Below are 25,970 nucleotides of genomic sequence, written 5' to 3' on the forward strand. Positions count from 1 at the left end.
TAAACTTAAATGACAAAAGAGCTCACCACACAGAGCCATAATTCACACCCTACAATCTCCTACTAAAGGGTGTTTTCGGTAACTTGAAAGTCGGAGCTCCGGCTTAAAAGAGAAAAGCTCTGTGATCGTTGTGAACCTGCAAATTGCAAAAGAAACAAAAGAACTCCGAACGATGGCCGGTGGGGGTAGGCTTGGAGATATCATAAAAATGGATGAAGAGCTTATTATGAAAACTTGCTCTTCTGCCATGAACGCTCATAAGTTCCCAGATAACCCCTTTACTTTTGAGGAAATCCGTGCTTCATCAGATACTTATACATCCTTCATTTTCAGCTTTGCTGGATCTTGGTTTCTAAACGATTGGCAGCTTGCTCAAAAACCTTTTGGAGAAACCCAGATCAAAACCGAACTGTTTCCTTCTCTTAGAAGTATAGGCAATGATGAATTTGCCATGGTTAATCAAGCTTTCCAGCAGAGGTTCGAGGAGCGGATCTTGGGGACTTCAGACTTCCGAGCTAAGGTAATATAATTTGGGCCGTTTTCTGTTGTTTTCTTTTTAACTACCACTTCTTTGGTTCCTACGGTGAATTCTGCAATGGTTTTCTGACATGTGTTCTAATTTTGGAAAGAATATATATGCAGCCCGCCGTTTTCATCTATCCCCCCATTTACCAATCATATCTTGCCATGTCTGCAGAACTTACGAATACGTCTTTTCAATTATAGCAAAGTAGTACGAAATCGGATTATATAATTAAACCTCTTCATAAGCATGGCTATATGAAAGCAGGATACTTATTAAAAATGGAAAATCAAATCATCATGTACTGAAAACCCTAAATCTCGACTTTATAAACAGAAAACAGAGTTTTTAGAGCTTTACAAATGATCCTAAGCTAGCACCGAAACAGACTGTAATGTAATTGGAAAACAGAACATCTTGTAACTGACTACAAGTACATAATTCAGGTGGAAATGGCCATGCAAGAACCTGTGAGAGGGAGGAAGCAAATGGTGTTTACAGGACACTCCACGGGTGGTTCAATTGCCATACTTGCAACACTTTGGTTCCTGGAAAAATGCTCCATAAAACTGGATACCTCGCCTTTCTGTGTGACTTTTGGATGTCCTCTAACTGGTAATCACATATTTTCACATGCTCTTAGGCGAGAGAAATGGGCTTCCTACTTCAAACACTTTGTCATGAGATATGACATTGTCCCCCGGATCTTGTTTGCTCCTATATCATCCATTGCTCAAAAAATTCCACCAATCCTGCAACTCTTCGATGCAAAATCCAAAAATCCTGCACTTCAACACTTTGGCAATATCACGACTCAACAGGCGTCGGATTTTTTTATAACTGTAATGAGAAATGCATCGGCCATGACAAGCCATGCTGCCTGCAAACTCATGGGGAACACGAATTTGCTCTTGGAAACTGCAACCAGCTTCATATCATTAAGCCCTTACAAACCCTTTGGAACCTACATCTTCTGCACTGGCAACGGAAAACTGGTGGTGTTGAGCAACCCAGATGCTGTTCTGCAGCTACTGTTTTACTCTTGTCAATTGAGCAGGGAAACTGATCAAGAGGTAGACATTGCCTGTAAAAGTCTTCTGCAACATTTTGTATATGAATCTGAACTGCACGAAAGTTTACAAATGCAAGATGTACACAATCTTGACTCGAGCCAATTGGAAACCCTCCCACTGTCTGCAGAGGCAGGAGGTGATAGTGCCACACTCAACTCAGCCTTGAATGACCTCGGATTGGTAAGCTCTCTTTTTTTTACTTGTTATTACTCAAAATCATTCATTGGAGCCCGAACAAATTCCATAGTCTGGAATCTCTTGAAAGAATTTGATGTTAAACTTTCACTTGCTATACTGGTTTTTATCAGACTAGGCTTTTGAAGCAACTGATAATTCATCTTGGTATCTCAATAGATGCTTTTTAGTATTTGCTCTTATTTATTGTGTATGGGAGTTTAGAGCACGAGAGCCAGACTGTGTCTTCGTGCTGCTGGAGAATTAGAGAAACGAAAGCGGGGAAACGAGGATTATATCAATGGGAAGAAGATAGACATCCACAAAGCAATGAAGGAGCTAGAAGACTACCGAGAGAAGAGTGCGCTTAGGAAGTTAGGCTATTATGATGCCTTCACGCTTCAAAAAGACTTCAAGGACTTCAACGCTAATGTGAAGAGACAGGAGCTAGCAGGTATATGGGATGAAATCATCGAGATGTTAAAAAGATACGAACTCCCAGATGGATTCGAGGGTGATAGGGGTTGGGTAGAGCTCGGAACGAGGTTTCGCCGCCTTGTTGAGCCACTGGATATCGCCAACTACTATCGACACTCCAAGAACGAGGACACGGGAGCCTATATGAAGAGGGCGAGGCCAAAGCGTTACAGATACACACAGAGATGGCGGGAGCATGCTGGGAAGATGGCTACCGATGCCAGTGGAGAATCCAATTTCTGGGCAGAGTTAGAGGAGATCCGCAGGAAAACTGGTAGCAGGGAAGGGTTTGAAGAAGTCAAAGATAGAGTTTTAAAGCTAGAAGAAGGTGTGCATAAATGGGTTTGTGGCGGTGACTTGAGTATGGATGTGTTCTTGGAGGAATCCACCCTTGTGAAGTGGTGGAAAACACTTCCTGACGAGCATAAGAGTGGATCTCGCCTTTCACGATTCATGAATGGATAAAGAAACGGAGATTTTGGCTGTTGAGTGCTGATCCCTGCCTCTGTATTTTTAAATAAGAAATCCGTTATGAATCTATGGTGTGTTCAAATAGAGTCTCTCTGTTCCTTGTTGAAATAAAAGAACTTCAACAGTTTGGCAAATGTGACTTCAGTTTTGTGAATTATCCTTCTTGTAATCAGTAGTGCCTTCATAGATGCAAGATCACAACAATCCAGGTTGCCACGACACCAATATGAAGGCTCATCTAACAAAATATATGTGAATTAAGGCTGCAAAAGAACCCTTCTGCAAACTAGCTGGGAATCAATTATAGTTTGGTGAAAGACCCAAGTTTGTTTTTGTTCTCTTTACATTGTAGAAAGAAAAATGATGATGCCACATGAGAGAGAGAGGGAGGGAGGGAGGGAGGGAAGGGGGTGTTGGTGGTGTTGAAGAAGAGTATAACTTCAATCTGAAAATTTACAATTCATAGGTCAGTGAAAAAGGAAAACTACGTTACCTCGAACCACTCAAGTAACTTCTCTAGGGCTGCAAACGAACAGAGCTACTCGTGAACAAGTCGACATAAACTCGTATAAATTCGACTCGAACTCAGTTCATTTAATAAATGAGTTTTTCATAAATATTAATATTGGTTCAAATATTAAACGAGCAAAATTCGTATAATGTCGACTCGATTCGGTTTAGGCTCATGAAAAATATTTGTATAAACTCGTTTTGAGCTCATCACAATATTTGTACTATTTATATATATATATTTACATATATTCTTTTATTATATATATTTTATATGCTATATATATTATTTTTGATACTTTGTATAAATAATATATGTTGTTATTTTAAGTTTATGTATAAGTAACATGTTTTATTATTTTACAATAATAATGTATTAAGCTCATAAAATAATTATTGAGTCAAATATAAAATGTTTATAAAAATAAACAACTCTAATTGATTGCGACACTTTCTTAACTAATTATATTTTAATTATTTGGCCATATTTAATATTATATCAAAGATAATTGAATACTTTAATATTAAATTAATAGCTTTATTATGTAATTTTTTAAATGACTTTATATTAGGCATTCTTGATGCCATATGTATTAAAAAGTGACAAGTGAATCAATGTTGCATTGAGATTTAATAGGCTTATATTTTAGTATGTGTATATGGCTCATATCAAGTTTAAATTGATTAAGAGAAATAATTTTATTTATTTATATATAAAAAAAATAATCTCATTTGTACTTTAGCCAACCAAAAAAATAAAAAATTGTGGACAAGATTTAAACCGAGCTCTAGTTGAGCAACTCAAGCTTTTATCAACTTGTATATTTTTGTACTTGAGTTCAATCATCATTTATATTAGACGAGTCGAGCTCGATAAAAAATTTTCAATTTTTTTTTGAATTCAAGTCGAGTTCAAGCATACATACATATATATATATATATATAATGCAGAAGATAGAGAGAAAATGAGCTCAAAGATTAATGGCAAGAATTAAACATGAATAAAATATCTTTGGAGTCTCAGACTTCCAATGCATTCTATGCAAAATATGAAATAAGATAATAATGGATAAAACTTTCAAATATTATTAATTGAAAGTAAATATTTAAACAAAAGACTTATAAGCTTGAAAATAAAGAAAAGAAGAGAAGGAAGACGAATTTGGGCTTGCAAGTAAGTAGGGGAAGCAGTTCTTGCTGAAGGTGAGTTTGGCTATAAAGTTCTGCCTTCCAAATGAAATGAAGCGTCCTTTTATAGATGAAGGAAGCGCTTTTACAAACAGTGGATCCCATGAATCACAGGATGAATAGTAAAAGTAAACAGTGACTTTTTTACTATTCACTGTTTAGAAGCATGCATCCGTCGAAAGTAGTTTTTTCTTCTTTCGCCGAAAGTGAAATATTCTTTCTGCACCCAAAGCACCGAAAGCAATTCTGTCTCAATTTGCTGTCTTCTTGTGCCGAAAGTAAACTGTAATGAGTATACCATCTTTCCGCCCCCAAAAAGTTGAGACTTCGAGGTTGAGAAGAGGCCAAATGGTTGAGCATGATTCAATTATCTCCCAGTCGAGGGGGATAGTCTTCTGAGTCATGATCGAAAATCATGTAAGGATCAGAGGCTGCTGAGTCTGCTAACGAAGCTTCTGATTCCTTATCTGAATCATCACTGTTGGAGTTGTCTTCCATGGACTTCTTCAACAGTTCAAGTAAATCCTTCTTCTTCTTCAATTTGTCAAAGGGAGACTTTTGCTTTGAAGAAGAGGCTGAATTTTGATAACCTGTAGAGTCATTCTTCTTGGCTGGAGACAACTTTTTCTTCTGTTTTGATAAAGAACTCTTTGATTCTGAACCCGAAGCCTGATCACCTGAACTTGGAATGTTGGATATGTAATTAAAACTTGCTTTGGGGTGGGAGAAGGAAATTCTTGTTTATCCTTAAGGTTAGGAGCAACAAGAGGAAAATCAGTTGAAATTCTTGAAATAATATCATTTGTGTGGGGAAATTTATCCCACCATTTGACAAAACATTGACGAATTAAGATGTCTTATTTTTTGGTATACTACCATCTACAAATCTAGGGGGTTTTGTATTTGGCATAGAAATGAAGTAAGGGAGGGAGTTTGGTCTCTCTTCCTTTCATCTTAGGTATACTGGAAATAGAAAAATGTTTGATAGCCTGCTGAAGACTATCAGGAAATAATTCAGTAATGGGGCCAAAGAAATGCCACCATTTCTGGAACCACAAAGGAAATAAATGTTTGCACTTCTTGTCGAAATTGAAGAACTAAGAGTGTTGTATGTTGGAGATTTGAAACAAATGAAACTTTAACCAGGCCTCAATATAATCGTAATAATTATATTGAGTTTCAGTTCCCTTAACTATTTTGAAAGTAGAAGGGTGGGTTTCCCATTCTTCTTCCGTCATAATTGAAATAATAAAACAATTATGAAAGATGATCTTGGAGGGATCAACTTTACAATAAATTGGTTTAATAAAATGAAAGGTTCTTTTTTAGATCATTTGGGATCCAATGAAAATTTCGTTGGAAATAATCTTGAGCAATCTGGAAGGGATCTGTCTTTACTGATTTCTCAATGTAAAACAGATTCTCAAATCAAGCTTTTTTGAAATATTCTGCCTTATTGCTAGAGGGAAATCTGGGTGCTACTGAAGCCAAGGGGTTTGCATGCGGGTCATATGGCATGGCTAAGGTGGAAGCAAACGAAATAGGGGGAATAGGTCTAGGAACTTGTCCTAGACTGGTAAATCTGTTGGCTATCTCCAGTGGGGAGGAAGCCAAAGTAGATGTAGATGCTGGAGGCATAAGCATTGGATAAATAGTCGCGAGTGGTGGTGAAGTAACCGGTGGAACTGGTTTCTTCTTCTTACTCATGTTTTCTACAAGAATTTACGGATAAGGAAATTAGGAATAGAATTATCTGAACCTTTGATGAATTCAATATCATAATCAAAAACACTTAAAATAGCTTGCCATCGTGCAAAAATCTGTTTTGATGCAATGTTTTTAACATCTTGTTCTAAAACAGTTTTAGCAGTTTTGCAATCCATACATAAAAGAAAATGTTGATTAAGCAAATCACTTTGAAATTTGGAGATACATAGTACTACAGATAAAATTTCTTTTTTAATAGTACTATAGCTATGCTGTGCACGATTCCAAATTCTGGAATGGAAGCGAACAATTTGTTCAAAGGAACCTGGTGAAACAATCTGGTAAAATTTGCTCCTTTTTATTTTTTATTTTATTTTATTTTATTTTTTAAGGAAAGGAGGACGACAATTAAAAACCCTTACTCAGCTAGAGGAATCACCATAACTATAGCAAGACAGCCCAACCAAAAAAAAACCCACAACTAGAATCCAACGACTCCTAACGTTTAACATAAGAAATACCCAATCCATCCCTGTGTATAAGTTCTTTTAAGTCTACCCGAACCAAAATCTTCACCAAAATAAATCCGCTACCATATTAGCTTTTCTAAACACATGCTTAAACTAAATGTTTAGAGAAAAAAATAATATATTATGTTTTTTCTTAAAAATCCCACAAATACTAATATTTACATATGGGAATTCTTCAAATAGAATTCCGATATTAACTTTATCATAAAACAAATTTTACTATTAATAATAATGGATAAATTCACAAACTCAGTAATAAAGGGCAAAAGTGAGCTTGCCAATGGAAGGAAGGTGGATTGGTGAGTGTAGAAATAAATAATATAATCTTCATTGGAATGCTTTAAAATAAATCACAATACATAATATAAACTGTGAATAATTTTATTTGAACATTTTTAGACCATACACTATGTACGTGATATAATTTGATTTGAAAGATAAATTTTAAAATTTGAATCTTATAAATTAAATTATGCTATGTAGATGGTGTGCGGTGTAATACTATTAAGGCACAATATAAGTTATGAATAATTCTATAAACCATACTTTATACCATAAAATAAAACTATGCAAAGCAACATATTTTTTTTGTAATCCTCGAAATAAACTTCTTCATAAGCATGACTACATGAAAGTAGGATACTTATTATAAATGGAAAATTACATCATAATGTACTGAAAACCCTAAATCTCGACTTTATAAACAGAAAACAGAGTTTTTAGAGCTGTACACATGATCCTAAGCTAGCACCGAAACAGACTGTAATGGAATTGGAAAACAGATAACCTCTTGTAACTGACTACAAGTACATAATTCAGGTGCAAATGGCCATGCAAGAACGTGTGAGAGGGAGGAAGCAAATGGTGTTTACAGGACACTCTACGGGTGGTTCAATTGCCATCCTTGCAACACTTTGGTTCTTGGAAAACTACTCCATAAAACTGGATGCCTCGCCTCTGTGTGTGACATTTGGATGTCCTCTAACTGGTAATCACATATTTTCACATGCTCTTAGGCGAGAGAAATGGGCTTCCTACTTCAAACACTTTGTCATGAGATATGACATTATCCCCCGGATCTTGCTTGCTCCTATACCATCCATTGATCAAAATATTCCACCAATACTGCAATTTTTCGATGCAAAATCCAAAAACCCTGCACTTCAACACTTTGGCAATATCACGACTCAACAGGCGTCGGATTTTTTTATTACTGTAATGAGAAATGCATCGGCCATGACAAGCCATGCTGCCTGCAAACTCATGGGGAACACAAATTTGCTCTTGGAAACTACAACCAGCTTCATATCATTAAGCCCTTACAAACCCTTTGGAACCTACATCTTCTGCACTGGCAACGGAAACCTGGTGGTGTTGAGCAACCCAGATGCTGTTCTGCAGCTACTGTTTTACTCTTGTCAATTGAGCAGGGAAACTGATCAAGAGGTAGACATTGCCTTTAGAAGTCTTCTGCAACATTTTGTATATGAATCTGAACTGCAAGAAAGTTTACAAATGCAAGATGTACACAATCTTGACTCGAGCCAATTGGAAACCCTCCCACTGTCTGCAGAGGCAGGAGGTGATAGTGCCACGCTCAACTCAGCCTTGAATGACCTCGGATTGGTAAGCTCTCTTTCTTTTACTTGTTATTACCAAAATCATACATTGGAGTCCAAACAAATTCGATAGTCTGGCATCTCTTGAAAGGACTTGATGTTAAACTTTCACTTGCTATACTGGTTTTCATAAGACTAGGCTTTTGAAGCAACTGATAATTCATCTTGGTAGCACAATAGATGCTTTTTAGTATTTGTTCTTATTTATCGTGTATGGGAGTTTAGAGCACGAGAGCCAGACTGTATCTTCATGCTGGTGGAGAATTAGAGAAACGAAAGCGGGGAAACGAGGATTATATCAATGGGAAGAAGATACACATCGACAAAGCAATGAAGGAGCTAGAAGACTACCAAGAGAAGAGTGCGCTTAGGAAGTTAGGCTCTTATGATGCCTTCAAGCTTCAAAAAGACGAGGAGGACTTCAAAGCTAATGTGAAGAGACTTAAGCTAGCAGGTACATTCGATGAAATCATCGAGATGTTAAAAAGATTCGAACTCCCTGATGGATTCGAGGGTGATAGGGGTTGGGTAGAGCTCGGAACTAGGTATCGCCGCCTTGTAGAGCCCCTGGATATCGCCAACTACTATCGACACTCCAGGAACGAGGACACGGGAGCCTATATGAAGAGGGGCAGGCCAAAGCGTTACAGATACACACAGAGATGGCAGGAGCATGCTGAGAAGATGGCTACCGATGCCAGTGGAGAATCCAATTTCTGGGCAGAGTTAGAGGAGATCCGCAGCAAAACTGGTAACAGGGAAGGGTTTGAAGAAGTCAAAGATAGAGTTTTAAAGCTAGAAGAAGGTGTGCATAAATGGGTTGGTGGTGGTGACTTGAGTATGGATGTGTTCTTGGAGGAATCCACCCTTGTGAAGTGGTGGAAAACACTTCCTGACGAGCATAAGAGTGGATCTCGCCTTTCTCGATTCATGAATGGATAAAGAAACGGAGATTTTGGCTGTTGAGTGCTGACCCCTGCCTGTCTATTTTAAAATAAGAAATCCGTTATGAATCTATGGTGTGTTCAAATAGAGTCTCTCTGTTCCTTGTTGAAATAAAAGAACTTCAACAGTTTAAGGCAAATGTGAATTCAGTTTTGTGAATTATCCTTCTTGTAATCAGTAGTGCCTTCATGGATGTACAATCACAACAATCCAGGTTGCCACCACACCAATATGCAGGCTCATCTAACAAAATATATGTGAATTAAGGCTGCAAAAGAACCCTCCTGCAAATTAGCTGGGAATCAATTATAGTTTGGTGAAAGACCCAAGTTTGTTTTTGTTCTCTTTACATTGTAGAAAGAAAAATGCTTAAAGCTTTTTCAGATGCCACATGAGAGAGAGAGAGGGGCGGGGTTGGTGGTGTTGAAGAAGAGTATAACTTCAATCTGAAAATTCACAATTCATAGGTCAGTGAAAAGGAAAACTACGTTACCTCGAACCACTCAAGTAACTTCTCTAGGGTTGCAAACGATCATAGTCGCTCGTGAACAATTCGACATCAACTCGTATAAACTCGACTCGAACTCGTTTCATTTAATAAATGAGTTTTTCATGAATACTAATATTGGTTCGAATATTATATGAGCGAAATTTATATAATCTCGACTCGATTCGGTTTAGGCTCATGAAAAATATTCGTATAAACTCGTTTTGAGCTCGTCACAATACTCGTAATACTTAAATATATATGTTTACATATATACTTATATATATTCTTTTATTATATATATTTTATATGCTATATATATTATTTTTGATACTTTATATAAGTAATATATGTTGTTATTTTAAGTTTATGTATAAGTAACATGTTTTATTATTTTAGAATAATAATGTATTAAGTTCATAAAATAATTATTGAGTCAAATATAAAATGTTTATAAAAATAAACAACTCTAATTGATTGCGACACTTTCTTAACTAATCATATTTTAATTATTTGGTCATATTTAATATTATATCAAGGATAATTGAATACTTTAATATTAAATTAATAGCTTTATTATGTAATTTTTTAAATGACTTTATATTAGGCATTCTTGATACCATATGTATTAAAAAGTGACAAGTGAATCAATGTTACATTGAGATTTAATAGGCTTATATTTTAGTATGTGTATATGGCTCATATCAAGTTAAAATTGATTAAGAGAAATAATTTTATTTGTTTATATAAAAAAAATAATCTCATTTGTACTTCAGCCAACAAAAAAAATAAAAAATTGTGGACAAGATTTAAACCGAGCTCTAGTTGAGCAACTCAAGCTTTTATCAACTCGTATATTTTTGTACTTGAGTTCAATTATCATTTATATTAGACGAGTCGAGCTCGATAAAAAATTTTCAATATTTTTTGAATTCAAGTCGAGTTCAAGCATACATACATACATACATATATATATATATATATATATAATGCAGAAGATAGAGAGAAAATGAACTCAAAGATTAATGACAAGAATTAAACATGAACAAAATATCTTTGAAGTCTCAGACTTGCAATGCATGCGATGCAAAATATGAAATAAGATAATAATGGACAAAACTTTCAAATATTATTAATTGAAAGTAAATATTTAAACAAAAGACTTACAAGCTTGAAAATAAAGAAAAGAAGAGAAGGAAAGCGAATTTGGGCTTGCAAGTAAGTAGGGGAAGCAGTTTTTTCTGAATGTGAGTTTGGCTAGAAAGTTTTGCCCTACAAATGAAATGAAGAGTCCTTTTATAGATGAAGGAAGCGCTTTTACAAACAGTGGATCCCATGAATCACGGGATGAATAGTGAAAGTGAACAGTGACTTTTTTACTATTCACTGTTCAGAAGCATGCATCCGTCGAAAGTAGTTTTGTCTTCTTTCGCCGAAAGTGAAATATTCTTTCTACACCGAAAGCCTTGAAAGCAATTCTGTCTCAATTTGCTGTCTTCTTGTGCCGAAAGTAAACTGTAATGAGTAAACTATTTTTCTGCCTCCAAAAAGTTGAGACTTCGAGGTTGAGAAGAGGCCAAATGGTCGAGCATGATTCAATTATCTCCCAGTCGAGGGGGATAGTCTTCTGAGTCTTGCCCGAAAATCAAGTAAGGATTAGAGGCTGCTGAGTTTGCTAACGAAACTTTTGATTCCTTATCTGAATCGTCACTGTTGGAGTTGTCTTCCATGGACTTCTTCAACAATTCAAGTAAATCCTTCTTCTTCAATTTATCAAAGGGAGACTTTTGCTTTGAAGAAGAGGCTGAATCTTGAGAACCTGTAGAATCATTCTTCTTGGCTGGAGACAAATTTTTCTTTTGTTTTGATAAAGAACTCTTTGATTCTGAACCCGAAGCTTGATCACCTGAACTTGGAATGGTTGGATATGTAATCAAAGCTTGCTTTGGGGTGGGAGAAGGAAATTCTTGTTTATCCTTAAGGTTAGGAACAACAAGAGGAAAATCAGTTGAAATTCTTGAAATAATATCATTTGTGTGGGGAAATTTATCCCACCATTTGACAAAATATTGACGAATTAAGATGTCTTCTTTTTTGGTATACTACCATCTACAAATCTAGGGGGTTTTGTATTTGGCACAAAAATGAAGTAAGGGAGGGAGTTTGGTCTCTCTTCCTTTCATCTTAGGTATACTGGAAATAGCAAAATGTTTGATAGCTTGCTGAAAACTATCAGGAAATAATTCAGTAATGGGGCCAAAGAAATGCCACCATTTCTGGAACCACAAAGGAAATGAATGTTTGCACTTCTTGTCGAAATTGAAGAACCAAGAGTGCTGTATGTTGGAGGTTTGAAACAAATGAAACTGTAACCAGGCCTCAATATAATCGTAATAATTATATTGAGTTTCAGTTCCCTTAACTATTTTGAAAGTAGAAAGGTTGGTTTTCCATTCTTCCTCCGTCATAACTGAAATAATGAAACAATTGTGAAAGATGATCTTGGAGGGATCAACTTTACAATAAATTGGTTTAATAAAAATGGAACCGGTGTTAACCAAGATTCCGAGATAAAACGAAAGGTTCTTTTTTAGATCATTTGGGATCCAATGAAAATTTCGCGGGAAATAATCTTGAGCAATCTGGAAGGGATCTGTCTTTACTGATTTCTCAATGTAAAACAGATTTTCAAACCAAGTTTTTTTGAAATATTCTGCCTTATTGGCAGAGGGAAATCTAGGTGCTACTGAAGCCAAGGGGTTTGCATACGGGTCATATGGCATGGCTAAGATAAAAGCAAACGAAATAGGGGAAATAGGTCTAGGAACTTGTCCTAGACTGGTAAATCTGTTGGCTATCTCCAGTGGAGAGGAAGCTAAAGTAGATGCAGATGCTGGAGGCATAAACATTGGATAAATAGTCGCGGGTGGTGGTGAAGTAACGGGTGGTGGTGAAGTAACCGGTGGAACTGGTTTCTTCTTCTTACTCATGTTTTCTGCAAGAATTTATGGGTAAGGAAATCAGGAATAGAATTATCTGAACCTTTGATGAATTCAAATCATAATCAAAAACACTTAAAATATCTTGTCGTCGTGCAAAAATCTGTTTTGATGCAATGTTTTTAACATCTTGTTCTAAAACAGTTTTAGCAGTTTTGCAATCCATGCATAAAAGAAAATGTTGATTAAGCAAATCACTTTGAAATTTGGAGATACATAGTACTACAGATAAAATTTATTTTTTAATAGTACTATAGTTTTGCTGTGCATGATTCCAGATTCTGGAATGGAAGCGAACAATCTGTTCAAAGGAACCCGATGAAACAATCTGTTTCAGGATGCCGCCATAGCCTACGTCTGAGGCGTCAGTTTCGACAATCTTGAAGCTATTTGAAGTAGGAATTCCAAGACACGGAAGAGTTTTGACATGTGTCTTGATTTGTTTGACAATATTGGTGTGAACATCAGTCCACGAAGAAGGATTGGAACGCAATCTCTCAAAGAGAGGGTGACATTGTTTTCTCATATACTTGTAGAAATCTGAAATATAATTCAAAGAACCAAGAAATCTTTGAAGATGGTTTTTGTCAAGGATGACATCAAAAAATTTGTCAGCAAATTCAATAGCTCTTTGGATGGGCCTGATTTTGCCTTCAAAAATGTCATAACGAAGGAATCTGATCTTGGTTTGAAATAGTTTAATCTTTTTTGCAGAAACAACAAGTCCATTTCTCTTGATGATTTCAAGAAACGTTTTAAGATGTTTCCAGTATTCATCAATAGATTTTGAGAATACAAGGACATCATCTATGTAAACAATGGTGAAATCAGTGAATGATAGGAAGATATCATTCATAATATTTTGAAATTCACTAGGAGCGTTCTTCAACTTAAATGGCATGACATTCCACTCATAGTGACCGAATGGAGTAGTGAAAGCAGTCTTGTACCTGTCTGACTCCCTAATTTGGATCTGCCAAAATTTGGACTTAAGGTCAAACTTGGAGAAAATAACTGCATCACTTAACTTATGAACTAAGTCATTCCTATTAGGGATGGGATACCGGATCCATTTTAACACTTTGTTCAATGGTTTGTAATTGATGACTAAACGGGGTGTACCTCTCTCAATCTTAGCATTTTTCTTAACATAAAAAGCAGCACACGACCAGGGTAACTTACTATGCCTGATGATATTCTTAGCAAGGAGATCCTGGATTTCATTTTTGCAAAACTCCAAAGTTTCTCTATTCATTTGAATAGGTCTTGCTTTGGTTGGAATTAAGTTTTCAGAAAAATTTTTAACATAAGGTAAAGAAACAACATGGTTTTTCCTATGCCAGAAAGCATTAGGAAGTTCCGAGCATACTTCATAAATCAAAGTTTTTTGAAAATCTTTAATTTTTGATCTAAGCAAGGAATCATGCAAATTATCAGAAACACGTTTAAATTTGATTTCTTGTTTAAGAAAATCTAAATGTTTTCTTTTTGCAGAAAGCAAAAACACAAATCTCCTAGTAGTATCTCATTCAAACTTAGAAGCAAATTTAAACTTAACTTTATGTACAAAGGGGTCGGTAGTGATCCCATCGGCTTCAGAAAGGAATGGATAAATCATTTTAAGAAAAGGCATGCCAAGAATAACATCATGGGTCAAATTCTTAACAAGCACGGAAGGGATTTTAAAACAAACATTGTCCTGGCAAACATGAGTTGTATTCAACTCATAACGAATCTTCATTCTTGATCCATTTGCTGAGAATAAATTCTCTTTGGACTTTTTGAAATAGGAGGTAGGAACTAAGCCTTCTCGGATACAATTAAGATCCGCTCCTGAATCGATCAAGGCAATAGCAAAGAATTTCTATTTATGATTAACAATAATATCTACCAAACAAAACCATTTCTGTGGAACAGAACGGTGAATTAAGCAAATATCCTTAGCTGGACTAGAGGGTTCAGCATGGTCTGACTGGTTTGACTTTTCACTAGAAGGATTGTCATGATCAAATTCTTTATCCAACTTTAAACATGCTAAATCTTGTTTAAAAGAAGCATTCTCAGATTTGAGAGTCTTGATCTCTTCTCTGAGTTCAGTAATCTCTTTTTTAACAAGAGATACTTCATGCTGTAAATCCTTTAATGAAATATCTTTGGGTTTTTGCTTTTGAAAGTGTCCCAAAGTCTTTTCAAAAGAAATCTTGCCCTTAGAGGACGATGGCTCTTTACCAGTCATTGTCTATTTAAGTTTCTTGAGATATTTATCTTTTAGCTCAGAATCTTGAATCTGTGAGATAATAGAGAGGAACATGTTCTTATGTTCCTGTTTTTTACCCAAAACAGGTTCTTGTTCTCTTCTACCCTCTAAAGCATTGATTGTTTTGACTTTAGAAATACAACAAGAATCATTGCAACCAAGCTTAATATTTGGTGAGTTAGAATGATCAGAGTCCGAGTGGTAATCTGAGCCACTAGAACTAAATTCATCCTCATCTGAAGATGTAGGAGATCTATGTTCGAGTAAACGAAACAGATCTTCTCGATCAACGGCATTGATATTTAACTCATTAAGATTTTTCTTAAAACCTTGTGGCTTCTTTGTACACTTATTCTCATAGTGTTCAAGTTGGCCACAATTAAAACATGTTCCCTTTGCAGGGTGTTTTGAAACAGTTTTCTAAAATGGTTTCTTTCTTGAAACCGGTTTTGAAACGGGTTTTTTATAAAACTCCTCATGGGATCTATTATAGTTTCTGCGAGGTTTTGAAAACTTTTTAGAACTCTTTCTATGCTGCACGGATGGAGCAATAGGAGGAAGGCCAAATTGTTCGCAAAAGTTTCCCATCTCATATTTGGCTTTCTTTCTATCCTTCATCTGTTGAGCAATCATCCTTTGATCATCACACATACTAATACCAAGTTTCTGAATAATATTGACAATGTCATCGTAAGTATAATTATCATAATTCAGATAACCTGAGATATCAGTAAGTGAGTCCTTTACCTTAATGGCGAATAAACGAGGCAATCCATCAATGAACTTCTCTTTCCAGTAAGGTTTTTGGAAATCATCTCTAAGCATAACACGAGACATAAAAACATCTTTATACCAACGATAATCAGACATTTTATTGCATCGCAAGTTATTCAAATAATCAGAAATTCTATTTGTGATGTTGGAAGGGGTTCCAACAAAATGTTTAACTATGGTATAGATCAGGGTGTTGACACCATCTGGGGATCCTTGGGCCAGTTCCCTTCAGTATCTACAATGGGCAAACCATCTTCATCCTTTTTAATGGCTGAACGAATGGTTTCCCTTACTTCAGTAGTGAGATGTTTATTCCACCAAGCACGAAGTATCCCTGAAAATCCACTGGTCATGATATCAACAATATCAGTCTGGCTGAGATTGTTGTTGTAATAGGTAACATCAACCATAGACATACGATTCAGAGTATTGATGATTTCTTGCACAGAGAATCCATCAATATTCCATTCATACATTTGGTCAGCAGATACGGTGAATTGAGATTGAAAACCTCTTTCTTCGTACTGTAAATCAGGAGGAGTGGGTCTAGAATACCAGTTTTTCGTGAGACCTATTGGTTTAATATCTCTTGAATATATCCTGGCAAGTTCGAATTTTTCAACTTGAAGACCCTCAAATTCTTTTTCAAGTAAATTAATTTTCTGAACTAAGGAATTATCAAACAAAAAAACATCATCATCAGAATCATTCCAAGTATGCATAGAAAAAGAATCATTGAAATTAACCCCTGGGCTGTTTCTGTCTATAGTTGAAACAAAGGGTTTTTCTTGCTTAACTTCAGCAAGCATTTGATCAAGTTTAGCCATAACACTGGTCTCTCCAAAATGGATCTTTGACCTGTCTTCTGACAAAATAATCAAAGGTTTTTCAACCATTTTTAAACTTGTAGAAGCAGGTTTTTTAAAAATAGGTTTTTCAACTTTATCCTTTATATTGTTGAGTTGTTGACCTATTGTATGAAGGGTTTGGTTGACGAAATTGTTTTGTTCTATGATCTTTTTTGTTTCAGCTAAAACGTTTTCATTCGGATCTGACTCCGAGATTTTAAAAGGTGAAGCCTTTACTTCTTTCCCTTTGACTGAAACAAGGATGGTTTCTAAAGGAGGGTGGCTGGTTTTCACAACTTTCCTACCTTCTTCTTTAGTAAAACTTGATTTTAAAACATTTAAATACTGTTTTGAATTATCCTTTTTTGAAATATAATGATTTTCAAGAAAATCAAAGAATAAGATGTGCTGGTTATCCTTGTACATCTTTTTCTTCCATTCTTTTCGAATCTTCTGTTTCTCAGAAATTGAGTAAATCCTATGATAAGTTTTTCGCTTATCATGGTTTTCTTTAGACATAAAATCTGCATGTAAATTGATCATATCAATAACAAGTTATTCAGAATCATCAAGTGCTTTATCCAATACCATCAAACTGGAATGGATAGGAGCAACCATATCAGAAGCTATAGGAGATGTCAACTCGGCATCATCTTCTACTTGTACTTCTTCCTTTATGGATTTACTTTTGGATTTAAGATCATCTTTGGTTGAGTAATAAGCAGAAGTAACCTAGGACTTAGTTGAAATTCCTTCCAACTTTATGTCTTGGTCTGATGGTCCTTCTTTTGAGTGAAGTTCCCTGATCATGATTGGACGAGCAGGATTATCACGATCCTTCAAGTATCTTTGCATGCTAAACCAACTCTTGACCTACTGTTCGAATTCAATCGATTCGTTCACAGCTCTAGACTTCTCTGAAAGGTAGATGCCACCTTGTGTCCTGGTCTACCATGTAAAGGCCCCCACATGCTAAGATTGATCAGGTAAAAAGTAGATAACTAAGAACCAAAAAGCACAGTCCATAGAAAGGTACATATTTAGGAACCTTTTTCTCGATCCTTGTGAAAGGAGCACCTGACTTGAGACTGCAAAACTGCGACCAAAAGTGCTACAAAGGAACCATTACAGACACATCTTGTTCGGGTTTTAATGCTCATATAGGTGCAAATTATTTGAACAGAAATGCTTTGTAACTGGAAATTTGGGTCCCGAATGCTGCTGCTTCTTCTTCTTCTTCTCCTTTTTTAATAATAATAATAATTATTATTATTTTATTATTTATAACTTAGTAATTAAAGAAGTATTTTTTAGTACCGTTGTGAATTTTTTATTTTTTAAAAAATATTTAAGAATATAAAAAAATGAATGAAAAAAATTTAAAAAAGATTTTTTTTACATTTTTCAGTTGGTTTTCGGGAGATGTAATACTACTCTTATTTGAAACCAACATTTCTAAAAATACTCATTCAACCAAACTTTTGAGTATGACTTGAGCTAATTTTTTGTCTGATATATATATATATATATTTTATCACAAACAATGCCAAGCATTTTTTGCCGGGGCATTTTCACTTCAACTTGCGCTTATCGGCTCAAGATTGCGCTCCATGGCACAAGTCTCATTAAAAATCTACAAAAAAACTATAATGCATTATTGTTGGGTCGAGTCATCAATTTGGCCGATATACCAACAAAACCAGGCTCCACAAATCCAAAAAAGGGGTCATCACAGATGCCTGAACATGTCTCGATGGGCAAAATAAAAAATTTCATTAAAAATGCTGTTGAACCCAAGGTTTCAAGTTTTGTGTAATTATATATCTACACATGGATTTTAATGATAACAAATAAATTCAAAGAATAAAGGAGTGTCAATCTTAAGTTGTCTACACAATAGAGTCAAACACATCAAGGAAACAAGTATGAGCAAGAAGGGAACAAGTTCACATTAAAATGATAGAGTAATGTTGTAAATCTCTTAGAAATTTGAAATTAGGATTAAGGCTCAAAATTAATATTTTATCATAAAGCATTAAAATATATTTTCCACATCTGTATGAATATTTTTGAAAATTAAAATTGAAAATTTTGAAAGATGATTGATTGTCATCTTTTACATGTGCATACCTTGATTAAAGGGTTGAACTTTGAAAATATTAAAGATGATGGATTGTTATATTTCACATGTGCATGTTTTATTTGAATTTTTTCAAAAGTGATTGATACTTTTTTTTACTTATGCAAAAGGTAGATGTTTTTGTTTGAAATATTTGAAAAGTAAAGTGTGCTTCTTTTGTCATATGCAAAAAGTAAAAGATTAGGTTTGAATTTTTTGAAAAGTAAAGTGTGCTCCTTTTGTCATATGCAAAAAGTAAGAGATTATGTTTGATTTGTTTGAAAAGAAAAGTGTGCTCCTTTTGTCATATGCCAAAAGTAAAAGATTAGGTTTGAAGTTTTTGAAAAATGAATGATGTTGCCTTTGACAATTGAAAAATAAGAACTTTTTATTTGAATTTTTTGAAAAAGTGAATGATGTTGTCTTTGACATGTGAATCTTTTTAAATTTGAATATGAAGTCTCATATGATTATAAATAGATCATTTGAGAGCTTCATATTCATAACATTCAGAGCATAGAACATTCATTTAAAACTTTCATTATTTCTTCTCTAAGTATAAAGCCTTAATCCTTGTTCATTTTGAAAGATATAGTTTGCGCTGTATTGTTCTTATTTCACTCATTGAGGAGTGTTTTCTGATAACCTACCCACTATCAGCTATTGTATCAGAAAAAAGGTGTGTATAACCCTTGTGCCTGTAGAAAGTGTTCTACACAGGGAATAGTTGAATCACCACGTGTAAGGTGATTGCAAGTGTAGAGGGTGTTCTACACGGATCCTTTGTAGCGGTGTTGTTCAAATGTGTAATAAATTTCTATCTCCACCTGAAGGAGGTTGAATAGTGAATTTGGGGATCCTCAAGGGGTAGCTTGAGGCGAGGATGTAGGCAGTGAGACCGAACCTCGTTAACATACTGAGTTTGCTTCTCTCTTACCCTTACTCTTTATATTTATTACTGTTTCGTATGTTGTTTATATTTTATATTGTATATTTGATTTATAATTGTTATTTTTTTAAATATAACTCAATTCACCACTCTCTTGTGTTAGTCATCTGGGCAACAATTGGTATCAGAGCTAAGAGCTCTATTATAAGATTAACTATCTTTTGAGTTAAGATCGTATGCCTAACATTATAGCTTCATTTGATGAAGGTCAATCTAGCAGTCGGTCTTCACTCTTTTGTGGAGATAATTACTTATTCTGGAAAGTTAGAATGAGAATATTTCTTCAGACTCAAGTAGCGGTGTTGTTCAAAGGTGTAATAGGTTTCTATCTCCACTTGAAAGATGTTGAATAGTGAATTTGGGGATCCTCAGGGGATAGCTTGAGGCGTAGACGTAGGCAGTGAGGCCGAACCTCGTTAACATACTGAGTTTGCTTCTCTCTTACCCTTACTCTTTATATTTATTACTGTTTCGTATTTTGTTTATATTTTATATTGTATATTTGATTTATAATTGTTATTTTTTCAAATATAACTCAATTCACCCCCCCTCTTGTGTTAGTCATCTGGGCAACAATTGGTATCAGAGCTAAAAGCTCTATTATAAGATTAACTATCTTTTGAGTTAAGATCGTATGGCTAACATTGCAGCTTCATTTGGTAAGGTCAATCTAGCAGTTGACCTTCACTCTTTTGTGGAGATAATTACTTATTCTGGAAAGTTAGAATGAGAATATTTCTTCGGGCTCAAGGTAAAGAAATCTGGAAATGTATTGTAAATGGACCTTATATTCCAACAAAAGTGGTTGATGGAGTAAAGGTTAAAAATGAAGAAGAAGAGTTTGATCGTGAAGACGATAAACTTTATACTTTAAATTTAACTGCTATGAATTTATTATATAATGCTCTTAATGGAAATGAATTTAATAGAATAATGAATTGCGCTACAGCAAAGGAAATTTGGGATAACTTGGAAGTAACTTATGAAAGAACTTTGCAAGTCAAGGAATCAAAAATTTATATTCTTACTCATGAATATGAAATGTTTAAGATGAATGATGATGAATCTATTTCTAGTATGCACACTTGAAAGTAACTTATGAAAGAATTTCGCAAGTCAATGAATCAAAAATTTATATTCTTACTCATGAATATGAAATGTTTAAGATGAATGATGATGAATTTATTTCTAGTCTGTACACTCGTTTTACTAACATCATAAACAGCTTAACAGCTCTTAGCAAAGTTTATTCCAAGGTGGAGATAGTAAGAAAAAATCTCAACTCTTTATCAAAATGTTGGGAATCAAAAATTACAACGATTATTGAAGTTAGAAACTTCAAGAAGATCAAAGTCAATGAACTCATCGGGTCACTCATCACCCATGAGTACACATTGAAAAGAGGAGAAGAAGAATGAAAGTCAAAGAAGAGCTTAGCACTTAAAGCTGTTACTTATGAAAGTGAAAGTAATGAAGATAAGGAAAATGAAGATAAAGATGAAGAAGTTGCGATGATAACAAGAAGAATTCAGATGTTCTTGAAGAAAAATAGAACTCTTCCGAAAAAATCTTTTAAAAAGTTTTCCAAAAAAGATTCAGGTAAAAATGACACTTTAATCTGTTATAAATGCAATAAGCCTGGTCATATCAAACAAGATTGTCCTCTGCTAAAGAAAGATCGAAACAAGGGCAAGAAAGCAATGAAAGCTACATGGGATGATGATTCAAGTAGTTCAGATAGTGAAGCAAGTAATAGAGAATCAGCAAATCTTTGTCTTATGGCTAAAGATGACATTAAGGTAACAAATCTTGATAATAGTGAAGATCCTTCATATGAAGAATTGCAAAATATTTTATAAGAGGTATATGAGGAATTTGAAAAATTGGGTATCAAATATACTGCTTTGAAATAGAAAAATTCTTTTTTAACAAACGAAATTGAAATTTTAATAAAAGAAAGTATCATTTTGAAAGATAAAAATTTTGAATTGAATAAGAAGAAAACCGATTTAGAAAATATTGTTGAAAACTTTACGACTGGAAAAAGAAATTTTGAAAAACTTCTTGGTAGTCAAAGATGTGTTTTTGACAAGACAGGGTTGGGATATATGCCAAAACAAAAATACGAACCTTATAAAAATTTCTTTGATAATCCTTCTACATCAAAGACTAATCTTCAAAATTTTTTTCATAAAAATAATTTTGTCAAAAAAAGATATTATTATAATCATTCAAGTTTTTCATATATATCACATGCTATTTGCAATTTTTGTAATAGAAATGGTCATAATTATCATACTTGTCGTATTAGAAGAAATCATACAATGATTATTAAGGCCATATGGGTACCTAAAAATCTTATTTATTCTAATACTAATAAATAAAGGACCCAAAGAACTTGGGTACCAAGAAAAATCATTTTAATTATTTTTATAGGTATGCATGAAGTCATCCACAAGCAAAAACAAGTGGTTTTTAGATAGTGGATGTTCAAGACACATGACGAGAAACAAGACTAAGTTATTTGATCTTAGATCTAAAGAAGAAGGATACGAAACATTTGGAGACAACTCGAAAGGGAAGATCGTGGGAGTAGGTAAAATTGGTAATGAATCTTCTCTCATAATTGAAGATGTTCTACTTGTTGAAGGTCTAAAACATAATCTTTTGAATATAAGTCAATTATGTGATAAATGATTTACAGTTACTTTCAAAATGGATAAGTGCATTATTTTGAATGATCATGATTGTAATATTTGTTTTATTGCTTTTAGAAGCAATAATGTTTATACAATTGATTTTGAAGAAATTATATTACAAGATGCTATTTGCTTTTCAGTTCAAAATGAAACTAGTTGGCTATGACATAGAAGATTAGGCCATGCCAACATGGAACTTATTTCCAAACTTTCAAAAAATGATCTTGTGAGAAGTTTACCAAAAATAAATTTTTTTAAAGACAAAATTTGTGATGCATGCCAATTTGGTAAACAAACAAAAACTTCTTTTAAAACCAAGAAACATATTGCCACTACTAGACCATTGCAATTAATACACATGGATCTTTTTAGATCAAATAGAGTTGCAAGTTTAGGAGGAAAATATTATGCATTTGTTATTGTTGATGATTTCTCTAGATATACTTGGGTCATCTTTCTTGCTCATAAAGATGAGGCACATAATGCTTTTACCAAGTTATGCAAGAGAATTCAAAATGAAAAGGGTTATACTATTTCAAGTATTCGAAGTGACAGGGGAAAAGAGTTTGTTAATAAAAATATTGAAACATTTTGTGATGAAAATAGTTTTGTGCATAATTTTTCTGCTCCTCGAACTCCTCAACAAAATGAGGTAGTAGAGAGGAAAAATAGATCTCTTCAAGAGATGGCAAGAACAATACTCAATGTGAACAACTTACCTAGTTATTTTTGGGCTGAAGCGGTAAGTACTGCATGTTATGTTATAAATAGAGTTATGCTAAGGTCTAAATTAGATAAAACCCTCTATGAGTTTTGGAATGAGAAAGAACCCAACATTGGTTACTTTCATGTATTTGGATGCAAATGTTTTATTTTGAATGACAGAGATAATTTAGGCAAGTTTGATGCAAAATCTGATGAATGTATCTTTCTCGGGTATTCTACTAATAGTAAAGTTTATAGAGTATTCAATAAAAAGACTTTAACTGTACAAGAATCTATGCATGTAGTATTTGATGAATCTAATTCTCCACTCTCTAAGAAATTTATTGATGAAGAAACAGGAGGTATAAATAATATGGAAAGTCTCAATCTCAACAAAGAGAACACAATAGAAGAAGTTGAACATGGAACCATCAGGAAAGATCATCAAAATTTAATACAAGATGCAACCAAACAGTAGAAATTTGTGAAAGATCATCTAGTAGAACAAATTTTGGGAGAACTTTCACCAGGTGTAAGTACTCGATCATCTCTTAGAAATATTTGCAATCATACTGTTTTTCTATCTCAGATTGAACCCAAAAATATTAATGATGTACTTCTTGATGAATCTTGGATTCTAGTTATGCAAGAAGAGTTGAATCAATTTGAAAGAAATGATGTTTGGACACTTGTTCGTAGACCCAAAAATCATACTATTATTGGAACAAAATGCATTTTTAGAAACAAGAAAGATGAGTCCGGAGTCATTACTAGAACTAAGGCTCGACTTGTAACCCAAGGTTTTAATCAAGAAGAAGGAATCGATTATGATGAGACATATGCACCAGTCGCAAGATTAGAAACTATTCGAATGCTACTTGCATATGCTTGTTATAAAGATTTTAAACTTTTTCAAATGGATGTTAAAAGTGTTTTCTTAAATGGTTTTATAAATGAAGAGATATATGTTGAGCAACCTCCAGGTTTTGAAAATCATATATCCCCAAATCATGTTTTCAAACTCACAAAAGCACTATATGGACTTAAACAAGCTCTTAGAGCTTGGTACAAGAGAATCAGTGGTTTCTTAATTGAAAAAGGTTTTTCAAGAGGAAAAATCAACACAACTCTTTTAATTAAATATGAAAATAATGATATTCTTTTGATTCAGATTTATGTTGATGATATAATATTCGGTGCTACTAATGAAAATATGTGTCAAGTTTTTGCTAAGACTATACAGGAAGAATTTGAGATGAGCATGATGGGAGAACTTACATTATTTCTTGGATTGCAAATTAAACAAGCAAAAAGTGGGACATTCATCAATCAATCAAAATATATTAAGCAATTACTGAAGAAATTTGGGATGGAAAGTGCTAAGAAAATTGGAACACCAATAAGCCCATCAACTAAACTTGATAAAGATGAATCCGGTAATCCAATTGATGAGAAAATATATCGAGGTATGATTGGTAGTTTATTATATTTAACAGCCAGTAGACCAGATATTATGTTTAGTGTGTGCTTATGTACACGCTTTCAATCATTTCTAAAAGAATTACATTTAATTGCAGTTAAGCGCATTCTTAGATATCTTAGTGGTACAATTAACCTAGGGTTATGGTATCCTAAGCACACATCTTTCGATCTAATCAGCTACACAGATGCAGATTATGCTGGCTGTAAAATAGATCGAAAAAGCACTAGTGGAGCATGCCATTTCTTAGGTCATGCACTAATTTTCTGGTTTAGTAAAAAATAAAATTCTGTTGCACTATCTACTGCTGAGGCAGAATACGTTGCTGGTAGTAGTTGTTGTGCTCAAGTTCTCTACATGAAGCAACAACTTGAAGATTTTAAACTCATGTATAATCACATTCCAATCAAATGTGATAATATAAGTGCTATAAATCTTTCAAAGAACCCAATACAACATTCTAGAACCAAGCATATTGAAATAAGATATCATTTTCTTCGAAATCATGTGTAGAAAGGCGATATAATACTAGAGTTCACAAACACACACGATCAGTTAACATATATTTTCACAAAACCTTTACTAGAAGATAGATTATGTATGATCAGAAAAGAAATAGGTATGATGTATGTTATGAATATCTCTTAAAAGATAGACCAGAGTCAATAAAAATAGAGATAGATTTTTTAAATACTTTTACATAAACTTGAGATTCTTAGCCTCATGTTTGAGACGCTCATTCTCTTCATACAATATCATGTCATTCTTATCCATGGGAACCGGCAAACGGAATGAAGAATCTAATAAAGATGTCAACTGTTTATTCTTCTGCCGAATGATTCATTCCCTTGTGTGAGACTTTTGAACAATTCGTTGAAGTACAACAATTTGTTCTTTGAGCTTTTCAACTTCATGATTTTTGGTTTGTAGCCGCTGGGAAAAAGCAACAATAGAGGAAGAGTAGTGAGTCCCAAGACTCACCAAGTCATAGATAGCATCAGAATTTGACTTATTAGCCAAATTATTATTTTCTTGTTAACATGGCACCAATGACAGCTGCCGAAAGAACAGGAGGTTGAGATGCAGAATGCCTCATGGATGGATATGGAGAAATGTTAGAAGAATGAGTCATTGAGAAAAGAATAGAAGGCTTAAAACGAGACTGTTGAAGGAATGCAAATGAGTTATAGAGATGAGAAGAAAACTTGATGTGGATTGGATGAATTTTAGGACTGATTTTATAGAGATAGCATAAAGGACAAGACAAGCTATCATCCAAGTCAAAGAGCAATGTGATTTTTTTTCCCGATCGGTGAAAATGACATTTTTTAGAAACTCGGAGCCTTCAATCTCGTTTGTTAACAACATCAGATGATTTTTTTTCAAATCTCCAGCCACTTGTTGGGTCACGGACGGATCCAATTTTTTTATTAACG

General features: G+C 34.2%; 1 protein-coding gene across 2 annotated transcripts; it reads left to right on the forward strand.

The window, feature by feature from the left end:
• The first annotated feature begins 33 nt into the window (after nucleotides 1-33).
• On the forward strand, nucleotides 34-9,376 carry LOC122281831 (protein EDS1L-like). 2 transcript variants are annotated; one of them, XM_043093636.1, is made up of 3 exons: nucleotides 34-520; nucleotides 7,473-8,279; nucleotides 8,498-9,376. In XM_043093636.1, the coding sequence occupies exons 1-3, from the start codon at nucleotides 173-175 to the stop codon at nucleotides 9,212-9,214; spliced, it is 1,872 nt and encodes a 623-aa protein (XP_042949570.1). In that variant the 5' UTR covers nucleotides 34-172; the 3' UTR covers nucleotides 9,215-9,376. The 2 variants fall into 2 exon arrangements, with proteins under 2 accessions (XP_042949570.1, XP_042949569.1); XM_043093635.1 differs by lacking the exons at nucleotides 7,473-8,279; nucleotides 8,498-9,376 and adding exons at nucleotides 970-1,776; nucleotides 1,996-2,872 and having other exon boundaries at nucleotides 52-520.
• The last annotated feature ends 16,594 nt before the right edge of the window (nucleotides 9,377-25,970 follow it).

The sequence above is a fragment of the Carya illinoinensis genome, chromosome 11 (assembly GCF_018687715.1).
Source record: "Carya illinoinensis cultivar Pawnee chromosome 11, C.illinoinensisPawnee_v1, whole genome shotgun sequence".
NCBI classification, from domain to species: Eukaryota; Viridiplantae; Streptophyta; class Magnoliopsida; order Fagales; family Juglandaceae; genus Carya; species Carya illinoinensis.

Coding starts and splice junctions, on each gene's coding strand:
- LOC122281831 (XM_043093636.1), top strand. CDS start 173: ATGGCCGGTGGGGGTAGGCTTGGAGATATCATAAAAATGGATGAAGAG. Junction 521..7,472: donor CTTCAGACTTCCGAGCTAAG/GTAATATAATTT, acceptor TACATAATTCAG/GTGCAAATGGCCATGCAAGA. Junction 8,280..8,497: donor CCTTGAATGACCTCGGATTG/GTAAGCTCTCTT, acceptor ATGGGAGTTTAG/AGCACGAGAGCCAGACTGTA.